The 17,003-nt window shown below is 32.6% G+C and overlaps 1 protein-coding gene across 1 annotated transcript; it reads left to right on the top strand.

The window, feature by feature from the left end:
- Positions 1–2,350: 2,350 nt before the first annotated feature.
- On the top strand, positions 2,351–10,898 carry LOC143247795 (membrane-associated progesterone receptor component 1-like). Its single transcript, XM_076496279.1, has 3 exons — positions 2,351–2,709; positions 7,581–7,730; positions 9,255–10,898. The coding sequence occupies exons 1-3, from the start codon at positions 2,388–2,390 to the stop codon at positions 9,401–9,403; spliced, it is 621 nt and encodes a 206-aa protein (XP_076352394.1). The 5' UTR covers positions 2,351–2,387; the 3' UTR covers positions 9,404–10,898.
- Positions 10,899–17,003: the final 6,105 nt, after the last annotated feature.

Below are 17,003 nucleotides of genomic sequence, written 5' to 3'. Positions count from 1 at the left end.
ATGTGGCAACTTCTCAAATGCTTTCTGAAAATCCAGATACATCAATTCCACACCCTTACCTTCATTTACAAAAGCAGTAATCTTTTCAAAGAATGTCGGGCCTGGCATGGCCAAGCGCGTAAGGCGTGCTACTCGTAATCCGAGGTTCGCGTCGCGCTAAACATGCTCGCCCTCCCAGCCGTGGGGGCGTATAATGTTACGGTCAATCCCACTATTTGTTGGTAAAAGAGTAGCCCAAGAGTTGGCGGTGGGTGGTGATGACTAGCTGCCTTCCCTCTCGTCTTACACTGCTAAATTAGGGACGGCTATCACAGATAGCCCTCGAGTAGCTTTGTGCGAAATTCCAAGACAAACAAACATTCAAAGAATGTCAAAATATTTTTAGGACAAACTTTTCTGTTTATGAAACCATGTTGACTATCAAATAAAATTCTTAATTTTGTTAAATGGCTGCAAAATGCTTCCTACAACCGATATAATACTAATGAGTTTATAATTACTGAGATAATTTTTATTACCTCCCTTGAAAAGAGAAGCTTTATTCACTAACTTCCAATCCTCAGGTACCTGCCCACTATTTAAGGACTGGCAAAAAAATAGTGGCAATTGACTCGCATATCTATTCTTTATTTAACTTCCTTTAAAGCCTTTGGGGAAATGTTATCTGGCTCAGGAAACTTGTTGTTTTTGAACTTCTCAATTTTTTCTTAACCAGCTCACAATTAACGCAGTCATCTAGTTCGATCTAGTTTCCATCTATACACTTCTCTAGATGTGAAAAACTGTTTAAACCTTTGTTAGTAAAATTCAAAAATAACTTAATAACTCAGCCAGCTCCTATCTATCATATGTACGTTTTGCTCTATCTAAAGGCACGGTCAAGTGGATAAGGCACTCTACTCGTACTCTGAGGGTCACGGGTGTTTGTGTGTGTGTTTTTCTTATAGCAAAGCCACATCGGGCTATCTGCTGTGCTTACCGAGGGGAATCGAACCCCTGATTTTAGCGTTGTAAATCCGTAGACATCCCGCTGTACTAGCGGGGGGTGAGGGTCACGGATTCGTAATCCTTGTCACACCAAACATGCTCGCCCTTTCAGCCGTAGGGGCGATATAATGTGACGGTCAATCCCACTATTTATTGGTTAAAGATTAGCCCAAGAATTGGCGGTGGGTGGTGATGACTCGCTGCCTTTCATTTAGTCTTACACTGCAAAATTAGGGACGGCTAGCGTATGATAGTTATAGAGTAGCTTTGCGCGAAATTCAAACCATACCCATAATAAAATTTTATTTACTTTTAATGTATTTCAAGAAATTATCACTGTTGATTTTTCTATTTTCAACCAATCTTTTCTAATATATCCTTTTTGATGTCTTAATTTTATGTTTCACTGACTACCTTGCTTTTCTTAAATCTTATAAATATTCTGTCATACCATTTGTTTTACATTTCTTAAATTCATGACGATTTTCTTTGATTTTACGTATTAAACTCTTTATGCGGGCACCCTTTTATTTTTATAAGAAATACATTTGTATTAAATATCTAAAAAATAATATTTTTCACATTTGACCAGTTCACAACAGATAATTCTTATCGCATTCCTTCAGAATTTGCTTTTCTGAAATTTTTAACCAAAATTTCATTAATACTTATCTCCACACACAATACTACATCACTTACACTAAGATGTTCCCCAGTTTCTAATCTCTCGATCATATCTGTATTCGAAGTTAACAATAATTAGCAGGGTTTCTATTAGGTTCTTTAACTAATTAGTTAAAAAAGTCATTTTGAACAGTTTTTAGAAACGTATCTCTCTCAGAGTTTGACTCTGTCGTTTCCTAATCTATATAACTGAAATTAAACTCACCCATAATTATGACTTGATTAACAACTGAAATCTTAATATCATTGTAAAGTTTATCACATATCATTATAGTGCCAGCGTTGCTTTTCCTGAGATAATTTATTCGCTATTTTGCTTTGATTATGATTTCTGCGAAATGTGTGTGTTTCAAGTCAACTCTTTTTAAAGGTTAATTCAAGAAAGTTGTTCATGTGTCATAACGTTTTAGCTTAACTTTTTTGTTTTAACCTGCGATGGAAGATAATGGCTTGTAAATGGATTTAGTACAAAAAGGTAATCCGTTGTAGTTTTGCTCTAAAAGATAAACTAAATGAACCCCGTCATCTGAAAACTATTCTATCTACTTATTTACCAATATTTAATTTTTTGTTCAAAACAGCGTCAACTTCTTGTATGTATAATTTAAAACTGTATCAATATTCTTGTTAAATAATACTTATTTTACTGTAGTTTTATTAGTTTTTACCTCGTTTTTAGGCGAGATATTGCGAGAGTGTAGTCATAAGAGAGAAAAATGGTAGAACAAACAGAGAGTTATACGGAAGTTCCAGAGCCGGCATCTGTTATTAGCCAAGTTGTAAATGAAATTTTCTTCAATCCTCTTAATCTTATTCTTTTAACAATATGTGGTTTTCTGACATACAAAATATTTTTTGCAAAAGAACGCACTCCGTCATCAACACCAAAATCCCAAGAACTCCCACCATTGAAGAAAAGAGACATGACGCTCGCAGAGCTAAAACATTATAACGGAATGGGCCCTGATAACAGAATATGTATTGCTGTAAATGGAAAAATTTTTGACGTAACCAAAGGGAAACGATTTTATGGACCAGGTGATTTTTTTTAAGGCTTCATACTATATATATTTATGGGTTAGTTCTTCAAGTTCAAGGTTCTTGTAAGTTGTAACTTAATAAGTATTAATTATACTTTAGAAAGAAAATACAATATAAAACCAACAACTATACTAAAAAAAACATCAAAAACACGTTAGTTAGTAACGTATTTTATTAAAGGAATGATTAATAAGACCTTGACGTTTAAATACTTAAAATACAACTATGATGCCATTTTCTCATCGTCAATTATTTTTATATGTAATTATTTGTGTTACTTTTATTCTCTGGCTTATCTATGTTTAATAATGTGTTTTGTTGAAATAACTATACGTATAATGTTTAAAACTAAAAGACAAAAATGTGAATTACAGTGGCTTGATACCTTGGAGCCAGGAACAGAATTTCAAGTAATGAACACCTGGCAGCCCAAATATTAGAATAGTGATAATAATAATTACAAAAGCATTATGTGTATATAAATAATACAGGTTATTATATTGAAAACTTAGAAGTTATCAGGTATGTAGTATTTCTAGAATGTTTTTCAGGCAGCAAACACACATCAAGTGAGACCCTAAGGATGATGATTGCTACTTATTTTTCCAGTGCTAGTTTTATGTGAACCATTTCATCAAGCTAGAGGACAAATCAGTCATGTAATTTACTGTAAGCTAAGTGAGAGGTTATGGTAGCTCATCAGTATTCAAGTTTTGTGACAGATAGATATTTATTACTTGAAAGGTCATTCAGGAGTATGAATATGAAAACCTATGACCCCAGCACTTTTGGAAAGTGGATCTTTCTTCACCAGAAACAAGTTTATAAAGAAAGGTCCACCTTTCAAAGGCTACGAGGTTGTGTATTTTCACTTTTAACGGATTTTTTTGAACTTATGTGTTTTTTTAATATCTTGTATATAAAACATTTCAATAAACTACATGTGGCACTGAAAACAATTTTTTGCTGTAAGTGGTTTAGATGTTTTATTTCAATAATAAAGAGATAAGTTCCTAGCCTAATGAGTAGACTCTTTAAATACAAGAAATATAAATTATGGATCTTCAAACCTCTCTCAAAAAACAATATCAGAATCCAGACCTGATCCCTAAAACATTAATTAACCCTGTGCTTAAACTTTTGTAAAATAGCCCACCTTAATATCTGATCCAAAGAATTGTCTTGCTGTTGGAGAAATAAAACTCTTTTTTTATTCGAGGTGTTTGATCTTTCAAATTCATAAATTTATGATGTCTCACTGTTTATAGACTTCAATATGGAAAAAATCTAATGCTTCAGGCTTATCAGATCCTATAATAATTTTCCATACTTCAGCTATGTCAGCATTAATCCCCCACTCTTTTCTATTTTTAAAAAACCAAGTCAATATCTCAAACCATCTCACCCTGGTAGCTGTTCTCCATACCCTTTCAAGAACCCAATAATTTTTGTAAGATAAGGGAACACAGTTCTTTAAATGAGGGTTAACCATAAACCTGGTACAGTGATTGTATTTAGTGCTTCTAAATATACATCTTTTCATGTATTCTCAAGACGGCTGGTATGTAAGTATTAAAACTTTAATTAAAATGAAGTACGGAACAGTGTTTCATCGTTCTTAGTTTGCAAACTCTCTTTGTTAACCTAAAGATGACCTAAGAAGGTCAAAACATTGTTTTGTACTTTATTTTAATTAAAGTTTTAATACTTACATACCAGCTGTCTTAGGAATACATTTTTACTTCAAGTGGGTTTCTCGTCATCGTGACATCTCTTTTAGTCGAATTGTTTCCAGTAGAACCATCTTCCAAAATGTAAAACTTGTACCAGTCATTAGTTAAAAACACTTTTCTTCATCCACATAATTAGGAGAAATGCCCAAGTTTGTAATTCATATTACAATAATCCTTCGTCAGTGCCATTAACATAAATCAGTATGTATGAAAGATAACTGTAAAACATTTGTCCAATAATTCCTTACACAAATATAGTTTTGGTTTTGCTTCATCATGTACAAACTCTGAGAAATAGACAGTTAACTGTTTACCGGCAATAACTTATTTAATTGAGTTTATATTTCTAATATGCTATTAAGTTCAACATAATTAAAAGTGTTTTGCTCCTGATTTTTGTTTGTATTCAATGTCCGGTGTATCACGTTGCAGTGTCCAACAGTAGTCAGGAAGCATTGACAGATTCCAGTTGCCCTGATATCGTTTTTCCATTGTAGCAATGTCCTGGTGAAACTGAAGATTTCGATGAAACGGTACGTGATGGGCAAATTTGGATGCGATTTTCATGATCAGCAGCCAAAAATCTACAAGTAACACCCAATAGTGTTCAAGAAGCAAAAACTTTGTTGTGCAGTGTTATCTTCTAGTTATGATGATCTTTGTACTCATTTGCTGCTTGTTGTAGGTTGCTAATCCTTTTAACATTTTGCACATGGGAGATGGGACACAAATTTTTTTTAGCTTTTATTTATACATTTGAAATAACTAAAAAATCATAACTTAGTCTAGTAATACCATAGAATTCCACTATAATTTATTAAATTTAGTAACTAAGCTGTATTTGAGTATAAAAAATAAGACATTTCAAGGACTAAAGATTCAACCTACCTTGTATTCTCAAGACGGTAGGTATAGGTATTAGCACTTTAATTAAAAGAATTGTTCTGTATTTTATTTTAAAGTTTAATACCCATACCAGCTGTCTTGAGAATACATTTTTACTTCAAGTGGGTTTCTCACCATCACAACTCAACCTACCTTCTTGAAATTTTGTTTTAAAAAGGATGATTTATCACTTGAAATTGGCTCAGAAAGCCACTAGAAGGACATTCGTTCTGAGCTTTCAATTGGTTGTTTAAATGTCACTGACAGAAGTAAGTGTATATAAGGGAACATTTTCAAAAATAGAAAGAAGTGGGTGTGGCTACTATGTTTGGTTCAGTAAATGTAGCAATATCTCAGAAAACATAAAAGACAAGACATTTTTAATTTATATTCTAGCTTGTCAATGTCAGTAATTCAAGTTCCTAATTTATTCAAAACTATAGACTTTATATTTCGACATCACAAACATCTAATCTGAACCAGTGCACTATGTGACACATAGATATCAGTGTTTAGATGTATTACTTTTAAATTAACAAATTATGTATAATAATTTCATGATACCAAACTTTGAATTGTAATATACAATTTAATACTGACTTTATAAACATAAATTCATAAAATAGTCATTTAGTTAAATTTTGAATGCAAGTAAACAAATATGATGAAATTAACAGAAAAGCATGAAAAGCAGTTCAATAGATATTACTTGCAAGATTTGTTTTCCTGAACTTGAAATAAGCCTGATGTAGTTTAATAAGTTGTGTGCAAATTGCTTCTAATAATTGGTGCAGCTGTACCTTTGATACACACCAAAGAACACCAACCCACTTCTCATGACAGTTATAGACTTGCCACTCTATGTGAGAAAAAAATCTTTAAATTTTGCACCTTTTATCAAACATTGCACTTTATAAATAACCAGGAGCTATTTTAGTTTAAGGTTATAAATAACCAGGAGCTACTTTAGTTTAAGGTTATAAATAACCAGGAGCTACTTTAGTTTAAGGTTATAAATAACCAGGAGCTATTTTAGTTTAAGGTTATAAATAACCAGGAGCTATTTTAGTTTAAGGTTATAACTAGTCAGGAGCTATTTTATATTAAGGAATTATCAAGAAATGAATTGAAGTAATCACAACAAGGTACACTTCGTGCACACAAACAGATGTTAAAATAACTCATTATTTAGTACTTTTGATACTTGTGAAGGAAGTTATTTCTCTGTTATCTATATATTTAAAAATAAGGAGATGAATATTAGACTAAGTTACTTTCCATCTAAACATGATTTATGTAATTACAGTTTATATTGTAAGTTTCTAAGCCAAGTAACTTTTCAAGTTAAAATATTAAGTTTGGTTAGGTTACTAGTTCATCTACTGAAAGCAATTATTTGCTTCTAAATAAGTTATTGACTTGTAATTCTAGGACATCTTTTTATTGGCTCAATAGTCTATCTGTATATAGGAGGTATTGTTAAAAGTACAGTTTTGCTAATCTAGTAGAATCTGGTGGGTCATCAGTAATTCCTCATGAAATTGTGATAGTACAATATATTCTGGAGGTATAGGTCATTATTGTATTTAGATTATTAGAAATGTCTTGTAATAACTTCCAACGTGTATTAAGTAAAGTTAAGAATATTTGTTCACTTGGAAGGACATAAAATGTTTTGTGGGTAAAAGAAAACCTTATCACAGTTTGAAAGATCCTGCAAGTCAGTGTGTGAGTTTTAAAGACACACCTTCAACTGATATCAATTAAGTTTAACCAACCAGTGTTAAAGTAACAGCCTCTCTAAGTTTTGTAAACATACTAGTAGCTGTTAAATTCTAACAGTGAAAAAAACTTCCTTAACCATATCAAAGCAAGACTTGAGGAACTGGCATTGTTAGCATGTTCTTTTATTGTAATTTAACAATTGTATTACATGCTCTTGTAACAGTCCCAGCTATTAGTTTGTCATGTTTATTTCACAGTATGGTAACAAACAAACATAAACAAACGAACTTGAGATGTATGTTAAACTTAACTCTCTTTTGATGTTTTAGAAAACTCTTGACAGTTTGTAACCTAAAGCCTTGTGAATCCATCTGATACAGTTTTATTGTGTGTGTATAATAAATATATAATAGAAGAACTATATATTTTATGTAACATTTTAAACAATGATCAAAGCATTAATTATCAAGTTTTGTGTTGCTAACACTTGGAATGTGATAATTAATAAGTGTGTAATTTTTACAGGTGGCCCGTATTATGCTTTTGCTGGTCGAGATGCTTCCAGAGGACTAGCCACTTTCTCGGTAGAAGCAGGAAGTGAAGAGTATGATGATCTATCAGACTTGAATACCATGCAGATGGAAAGCGTGAAGGAATGGGAGATGCAGTTTAAAGGTAATGCCTAATTTGGCATGAAACACTTTTTGTACAAAATGTGTCTATTGAGGATCATATTAATAGTGTGGGTGTACAGCATACTGTTCATTCTTTTATGCACAGCATTTGAAGGTCACAAAAATTCTTAATTTTATTCATTGTATTTGTAATTCATAATCAATAGCACCTGAATTAAAATGAACAGTAATATTACTTACTTGAATCTGTAGGATGCACTGGAAGGTAATACTGTTTACTCATATCTGTAGGATGCACTGGAAGGTAATACTGTTTACTCAGATCTGTAGGATGTATTGGAAGGTAATACTGTTTACCCAGATCTGTAGGATACACTGGAAGGTAATACTGTTTACCCAGATCTATAGGATGCACTGGAAGGTAATACTGTTTACTCAGATCTGTAAGATATACTGAAAGGTAATACTGTTTACTCAGATCTGTATGGTATACTGAAAGGTAATATTGTTTACTCAGATCTGTAGGATGTACACAATATGTACTGGAAGGTAATACTGTTTACTCAGATCTGTAGGATGTACACAATATGTACTGGAAGGTAATACTGTTTACTCAGATCTGTAGGATGTACACAGTATGTACTGGAAGGTAATACTGTTTACTGTGTTACGTTGCTCTGTTTCTAGCTTTATTCCAAACCTTTTTAACTGCTACTTTTTGTAGGTTACTTACTTTATTTAATGAAATATAAATTTGTTGCTGAAGAAATATGGGAAAACATTAGTAATTTTGAAAATCCTTTAACTAATTTAAAGATACTTTTAACAAATTATTAGTGAATTTAATAATTAATCAATTATATCTTTAAAACATACCTGTTAAATATTTGTTTGTATAGGTAAAATTCGGTTGTTGAAGAAACAACTGAGATACAAAAAATTCTGGTTTACAACTATTTTATTGTTTGATACCAAAATTAACATGAAATAAGATGTGTATATTTATCTTTACTGTGCTGACTGTAAACCTATATTATAAAAAGTTTATTATATTAGACATTTTGATAAAGCAACTGGGTTAAGCTAAATGAAATTTAATTGGTCCAAAGATTATAATGCAGGGGTTCCCAACCTTTTGGCACTCGCGACATGAAAATGTAATTGATGAAATAAAATTATTGTTATCCCAAGCTACTTCTAACAAGGCTACGTGACTCCCCTGCCAAGGCTTCACGACCCACTGGTTCGGAACCCCTGTTATAATGGAAGGGTTAAAACCACAGCTGGTAACAGCAAATTACTGAATTTGTAATTATTTAATGTCATAGGTAACTGAATTCTACATCTAAATGATTTTTATAAAGATGAAGCTGGTCCAATGATAAGCATGTGTATTGGTAGTTTGTCACACGAGGGATCTGGTAGTGGGAAATTTGTGTGGTAGTTTTGTGTATGCATGTGCAACCAAGCCAACACAACCGCTTTCCATGTTCACTAATGAATGCTGTGAACAACATGTGTGTAAAGCCACAGAATTACAGGTTGTACTGTTTTTGTTTTCCAGAAAAGTACCACTATGTTGGAAGGTTGTTAAGGTCTGGTGAAGAACCAACTGAATATTCAGAAGATGAGGAAACTAGTCAGGACCAAAATCTGAAAGATGGAGAAAAGTCTGGCAGAGAACATTCTGAAGAAAAAAACAAAGATGAATAATTATATAAAAGTACAACAACTGTCTGTCAGTACAACAACTGTCTGTGTGGTGTAATTAACAACTGTCTGTGTGGTGTAATTATCAACTGTCTGTGTGTGTAGTACTTAACAACAACTGTCTGTTTGGTGTAATTAACAACAACTGTCTGTGTGGTGTAATTAACAACTGTCTGTGTGGTGTAATTAACAACAACTGTCTGTGTGGTGTAATTAACAACTGTCTGTGTGGTGTAATTAATCAACTGTCTGTGTGGTGTAATAAGTACTTGACCAGTACAACAACTGTCTGTGTGGTGTAATTAACAATTGTCTGTGTGTGGTGTACAACAACTGTCTGTGTGTGTAATGTAACAACTGTCTGTGTGGTGTAATTAACAACAACTGTCTGTGTGGTATTGTACTTGACCAGTACAACAACTGTCTGTGTGGTGTAATTAACAATTGTCTGTGTGGTGTAATAAGTACTTGACCAGTACAACAACTGTCTGTGTGGTGTAATTAACAATTGTCTGTGTGGTGTAATAAGTACTTGACCAGTACAACAACTGTCTGTGTGGTGTAATAAGTACTTGTGTGGTGTAATTAACAACAACTGTCTGTGTGGTAATAATGGTATAATACTTGACCAGTACAACAACTGTCTATGTGGTATAATTAAAGTTTTGTAAGAGGCCTTCAGATTGTAAAGGTTTTGTGGTGTAATTGGTTAAAATAAAAATGACCGTAAACATAATGAAATAAAAAAAAAACAAATCGGAGGTTGTAGAATGTGGCTAGCTTGTTTTATATTTGTGTCTACTGTAACCTGTAAGTTTTCCTGATTTTTGTGTGATGTATCATAAATGAAAGTGAAATTTTGGTACTTAGTCAAATGAACATTACTGCTACCATTTGTCTAATCACAATATATGAAGCCATGTTATAGACTGTTGTGAAAGTACTGTTTTATATCCAGTGAATATAATAGAATATGTTACACATGATAAATGCTAAAGAAGAGACTATAAATGAACTATGTTTATGTGATTAATTACATCAACTTGTAGATGAAAAAGGCAGCTGTTTGTTGTATGATTACTTTAGATTTCCATTTCAGAATTGTTTATATGTTACAAAAAATGTTTTGACAATCTTATAAATTGGGAACATATGAAATAAATACTTGAAAATGTGGGTTCCAAGATAAACAAATGTTTAGTCATTTTGCATTGATTTTTAAAATGTTACTATTTCTAGTAATGAGTTAATTATATTTTTTTCACAAACTTCACTTATCTTTATTATTTTAAGCCATTTATTTGTGTGTCACTATGAATATAGACTACAAAAAATGATAATATTCTGTTGAATCATGATGTCTGGGTTTGTAACTCACTAGTTTCTAGATCTGCATTATGTTTGGTGTTTACTTCACTAACTGGAATACTATAAAAAGACATATTCAAGTATGCTACAGACCACAAAACAAAAAAATAAATCATTTTCAGAAAAGTTTGGTAATTATGTATTTCATTCAAAATCATGCACTGTATAATATAAAGTTGAGCATGTCAGAGACACCAGCATGGCCAGTTGGTTAAGGCACTCCACTCGTAATCTGAGGGTCACAGGTTTGAATCCCCATCACACCAAACATGCTTGCCCTTTCAGCCATGGAGGCATTATAATGTGACAGTTAATCTTACTATTCATTAGTAAAAGAGTAGCTCTTTTACCATCACATCTTTATCAAGAATCCCTTTCATAATCTGATATGATTAGTAAACAGTTTGAAAATTACCAGTCAGTTTATAAACAAGAATCTTTTCCTGCCATTTCTTGTAAATAAACAAAATGAATTGTTTAGCTGCTATTATTTTGAGTATACTTTGATGCGTTATGTTGATACAGACAACGTGAGTTCTCTGTCCTTCACAACATAAAATTACTTGACTTTGTAACAGATGCGTGTATATTTTATTTGTGACGTAAGCAAGAATTGTATTTAATGTTTCAAGCAAAGTTTAAAATGTGTTTGTCTCTGTTGAACTGCTTTCAAAGCACCAAGATAGATAATTACATACAAAAATTATGTAATTAAAATTGAGATATTTGTTAGTTTAATTTCATGCATAGCAACTGAGATCTATCTGTCCCTAACTTAGAAGTGATAGACTAGAAAAAAGGCATTAATCAGCGCTTTAACAATGAACGGTAAAGTTTGTGCATCTGAAGGGGTGACCATGTTTGTTGATGACCTGCAATCTGAATGCCCTAACCACCATGTCCAAAAGTGGGATGCTAAGACCCATATTATTTTAAATTTTTGAGATCTAAGTAAACAAAATTAAACCAAAATATTTTGTTCTATGTCTGAGCATGTCCTAGTGATTAGTGGATTCAAGTCCTTGGTTCACTTCCCATTAAAAAAAAGATACCCAGTAGGGTCATTCCATGTCAAATCATCCAGATTTTGGAAAATTTTCAAAGTGACCCCCACAGAATGCCCTCAAAAAATTCACATGTGCTCATCTACCTATATAATGAAACATTGCCAAAGATTGGATCAATATCTCTAATAGTTTGATTTATAGCCTGGTAAAATTTAGTTAATATTTCTTTATTTTTGGTGAATGCATTGTCAGGCAACTTTGGCTGCTTAAAGCTGCAAGAGTAATGGGGTAGAAGGCTGAAATTTGTTACACTGACTGAATTAATCTCACAGAATTCAAACATGGTCTCAAACCAAGTTTATCTCTTAGGATTTGTATAGTACTTACTTGAAAAACAAAACTTTAATTCAGGTGTGTTACTGTGTGCAAATATATCCATACAATTTTGAAATAATTTATGAATCCCATTGAAATATTCTAATCAGCCTTTACCATATATTCTTACATCTCTGAACATGATCTTAAAAACAAATCAAGGTTGTGAAAAATAATAAATTATCAAATTTTAAGTGTCTCTGATATGTACCATTGGACAAAGGACCACATTGAGGTCATTCAGTTCTTTCTTGTCAATCAATCCTGCAGAATTGTGTAAAGTTTGATCAACTTGAGCACTATGAAAAACACGAAACTGTGGCAGGTATTAGGTCACATCATAGCTTTATTCCCCACTCTACCAACACATTCTATATGAGAAGGCTATCAGATGATGATGTGTACACAGTTGTAACTGTTGGTAGTAACAGTGAAAGTGATGCTACAGCAGCTCAAATAGAGTCTAATGATAGCAATGAGAATTATCAGCCAGGGAAATATGTGGCATGCATACACGATCATGAATGGTATGTGGGAAACATAAAAGACAGATCAGATGAACATTCCGATGTGTTGGTGTCATTTATAAAGAAATCAAGAAACAAACTGTTCTCATGGCCTGCAAGGTCACGTAAAGATGAAAACTGGATTCCTTTCCAACATATCCTTTGTCTGATAAGTGCACCTACCGTGCAAGGCAGTAGTGCTCGCCACTATGTTCTAAGTCAAAGTGATCTCAACATAATCAAACTAAAAATTCAGAAATGTATTTAAGCTGTCTGAACAAAGCAATGTTTCTTTGATGTTGTTAAGGCTAATTTATCACCAAAGCAGTTTTTGAAACATTTTATTGTCACGATTATTGCAGTTTGGTGTGACTATAATCTTTCTCAGTTATCCACTGTTGTGGCACTGTGCTTTTTGTGTCTGATTTACCTTTTTATTTATTATTGGGTTGAGGAATAATTCGTGAGCATTTTTTCAAGTTAAAAAAATATATTCATAAATGAAACGCTTTTGCAAAATATTTCATATCTTTGGTAGATAATTTTTTGCTCTAATAGATGGTGTGTTTGATTTTCATATGTCTTTAATTTTTTGCTTTCATTTTCAGCTCATTAAATGGAATGTCAATGGACAAAATCGAGCATTTTCGACACCATCTGCTTTTCGCATTTAATTTCTTGCAATTTCGTTTAAAACAATGCATACTATATGCCTAGGTATTACATGAAATAAAGTATCATAATAAATGTTTTGGGTGTAATGTGTTCATGCATTGAAGTATTGTATAGTCTTGCATGTAATGCTTGAATGAAATTATTTAAAAATGCTCACGAATTATTCCTCAACCTAATATATTATGAATCTTAAACCCAGTCATATCTTCATAACTTTAATGCATACACAATATATTTGCGTTGCCATGTGATCTAACTAGTTATGCCAATAAACCTGTTCAGAAATGGATTCTTTCTTGTTACTTACAATTTCATTATTTAACATTGTGAAAGGCTGGTTAGAATATTTCAGTGGGATTCATAAAATTCTGACAGGTATTTTACAAAATTGTATGGATATATTTGCACACAGTAACGCACCTGAACTGAATTTTTTCTAAACAAAAAACGTATGGTCAGAGGATACTTTAAAAATTATAACTCAAAAAGTAGGTTGAACACCATCCTGATTTTTTTTGTAGATCATATTCAGAGATGTAAGAGCATATGGTAAAAATATGAAAAGGCTGAATAACTTGTGACATGGTCAAACTAAATCATAAAAATTATTTTACAGAATATATAATAAACTTTTAATTACAACAATTGCTGATTTATCAACTGATATGTTATAGGAAATTAGGAAAACAAATTCAGTTTTGTATCATATTAAGTCTTAGAGCTATGGCTTATTAAATAAACCAATGTTTTTTTACAATTTTGGGTTTTCAGGTGATTTTTACAGCCCCTATACAAATCTTAAGAGAGATAAACTTGGTTTAAGACCATGTTTGAATTCTGTGAGATTAATTCAGCCAGTGTAGCAAATTTCAGCCTTCTACCCCATTACTCTTGCAGCTTTAAGCTGCCAAAGTTGCCAGACAATGTATTTGCCAAAAATAAAAACAATATTATCTAAATTTTACTGTGCTGTAAATTAGAAACTATTAGAGATATTGATCTAATCTTTAGCAAGTTTTTTATTATGTGGGTAGATGAGCACATGTGAATTTTTTCAAGGCATTCTGACGGGGTCACTTGCAGCCCCTTGGATGATTTGACATGGAGTGACCAAGTAGGTATCTTATTACAAGTGATGACCAAATCCCTTCATTCCATCCTGTTAGTTCAAAAATAAGAACAACTAGTGTAGATAACCCATGTGTATTTTTGAGTACGGTGCTGTTGGAGATAAAGAAAATCCTGGTTCTAACAGTTATTTTTAATGTTCTGCAGAAAAATGAATAACTCGCTTTTTTTTTCAGTATGAACATTCCATATAATGTACGAACTTTACTGTAAGGCTAAATAAGTTACAGCCCGTATATAAGTAGCTGGTTTGTTATTTTTATCTTTATATAGTATATAACACTAGCAACCGTTTTAAAGCATTGTATATCAATACATTATAATACCTTCAGTATATTAAAATATATATTGTGACTATAATGTTGATACACTGCATCAATTGTGATAAACATGATAATCTTACCTGTTTATTTTATGTTGCAAAATGTAACTAAGTACCAAAACTCATTTAATGGTTGGTATTATTTTTAATAGTTGTTAGACTTTAATATGTGAGGTTTGAAAGTACTTTAAATAACTTGTAGTTCTGTTACCTTTTCAAACTTCATACAGTTTAAATATATAGAAGTTTAATACTCATAGAGATATCCATTTTATTCTAGCTTTACATCTAGACGATAAAGTTTATGGGTAAATTTGGTATGTGGTCAGACAGTGTTAGTGAAACTAGATAAATGAAGTAGATATCAAATGATAATTTCCTATAATTAAAACATGGTTGTTTCTTTTTGACAATTTTGATTTAAAAAAGAAATTTAAATACAAATTAGCATCATGATTTGGGTTCAAGAAGAATAAATTAATTGAAATGAAACCAAAGTAGTGAGGAACATTTTGTTGTATATTCAGGATCCAGGTATCAGACAATGGACACTGTATATCTGTGAATTATGAGAACATTAATACACATATGATGTTCTTCAGCATCATAGATGTGTATTATTTACAAAACCAGTGGTTCCTACTTCAAGAGGAATAAGATAACTATACATTTTTATAGTAACAGCTATTGTTACTATTTGTTGTAAATTTCACATCATGTCTTGATTTAGGAGAGTAATGTTAGCACTTCCTATCTTCAGTAACAAACATTGTCTCCTTTTACAGTTTTACTGACTCCTTATTTCCAAACGTGTTGGCTAGCATCTCCATTAAGCACTCTGCAAAATGCATATTGTTTAGTTTCCTAATTGGTGGAATGACTTTTAGAGAAAAGACATTACTGTCTGCTTCACAAATGACAGCGTCAACATACATGTCATTGACAGAGCTTGAATTCCATTCAAGATTCACTGAACCCAACTACCTGAGTTGGTTCAACACTGGGCATTTCTTTGATCATGTACCTTCCATTGCACGAACCAATTCACTGGTTTGTGGATAATCCATGTGAGCTGAGGAGGAGATATAGTCCATTGTCATCTTCATTTGTAATTTTTGTCCAGTCATCGTAGTAATATATCCGGGTTCTGATAGAATGTTCCTTAAACACAATATCCTGCAATGAAAACATCATTTTTGGATTAGTGCACCGTCTTCAAAATAATTTCCTGGACAGACCACTCTGCATCATGCCAGGAATCTCCATCACGATGCTCTTCAGGTTTGAACACAAGTTATTGACTGCAGATGCACTCATTCATAGCATTAACACAGGTCTGATACATTGCTATCCACTTTTAGGTAAACCAAGAAGCATTACATAAAGGAATATCATGAAGAAATAGTTCTTCCAACGACAAACATAGAGATCAGACACTTCCCTCTACAATTTACTATACCTTGATTCACGTTTTCGTTTTGTTTTTCATGAATGAGAGAACCACAGGTGGATCCTATAATCAATACATCAGGGTAAACTCCTGGAATCTCAGCAGATGTCTGTCTTCTTGTCGGGAGAAGTTACCTGTGTAATCCTGCAAGTTCTATCGTGAACACTGCAGGTTCTAGCACATGTCCTGTAATATTACACCAAAACTGTACACCGGTCACTTCTCGTCATGGTAACTAACAGCTTCTATTTTCTCTAAACTTGCTTCTAAATCAGTTTCTTAGTACTGCATTTGTTTGCTACTGATATACTAACCTTGATGTATCCACTAACAGCCAACGATACGTCGCTTGGTTGTACGTGCCATAAAAAAAAAAAATCTACCTTTAAATTTAAATGTAATTTTCTGCAAAAACCACGGTAGCGCTACAGTAAATAAAATAGAAGAAAATGTGTGTGTGTTTTCTTGTAGCAAAGCCACATCGGGCTGTCTGTAGAGTCCACCGAGGGGAATCAAACCGAGTTGCAAATCCGTAGACTTACCGGTGTACCAGCTTGGGACTGGAAGAAGATACATTTTGTAAAGACTGTGTAATTGAGGGGCCCGTTAGTACTGATTGGCTACAATTATAGAAGCTTATATGTATATATATATATTTTACATTCCTTTGGGGCTCGTCGGGAAGTTGTCCTGATTGTGCCCACATTATGAGTACCCACTGTATGAGTGGTGTTGATTATTAGTTTACCGTATAGTCCATCAGGTTCAGATA

The sequence above is a fragment of the Tachypleus tridentatus genome, chromosome 3 (assembly GCF_004210375.1).
Source record: "Tachypleus tridentatus isolate NWPU-2018 chromosome 3, ASM421037v1, whole genome shotgun sequence".
NCBI lineage: Eukaryota > Metazoa > Arthropoda > Merostomata > Xiphosura > Limulidae > Tachypleus > Tachypleus tridentatus.
The sequence above is the reverse complement of the archived record's forward strand: the minus strand, read 5'-3'. Positions and strand labels throughout refer to the sequence as shown.

Bases quoted from the DNA above. Each gene is read 5' to 3' on its own strand.
- LOC143247795 (XM_076496279.1), top strand. From the start codon at position 2,388: ATGGTAGAACAAACAGAGAGTTATACGGAAGTTCCAGAGCCGGCATCT. The intron at 2,710-7,580 runs GTGATTTTTTTT...TAATTTTTACAG, and splicing joins GAAACGATTTTATGGACCAG to GTGGCCCGTATTATGCTTTT. The intron at 7,731-9,254 runs GTAATGCCTAAT...TTTGTTTTCCAG, and splicing joins ATGGGAGATGCAGTTTAAAG to AAAAGTACCACTATGTTGGA.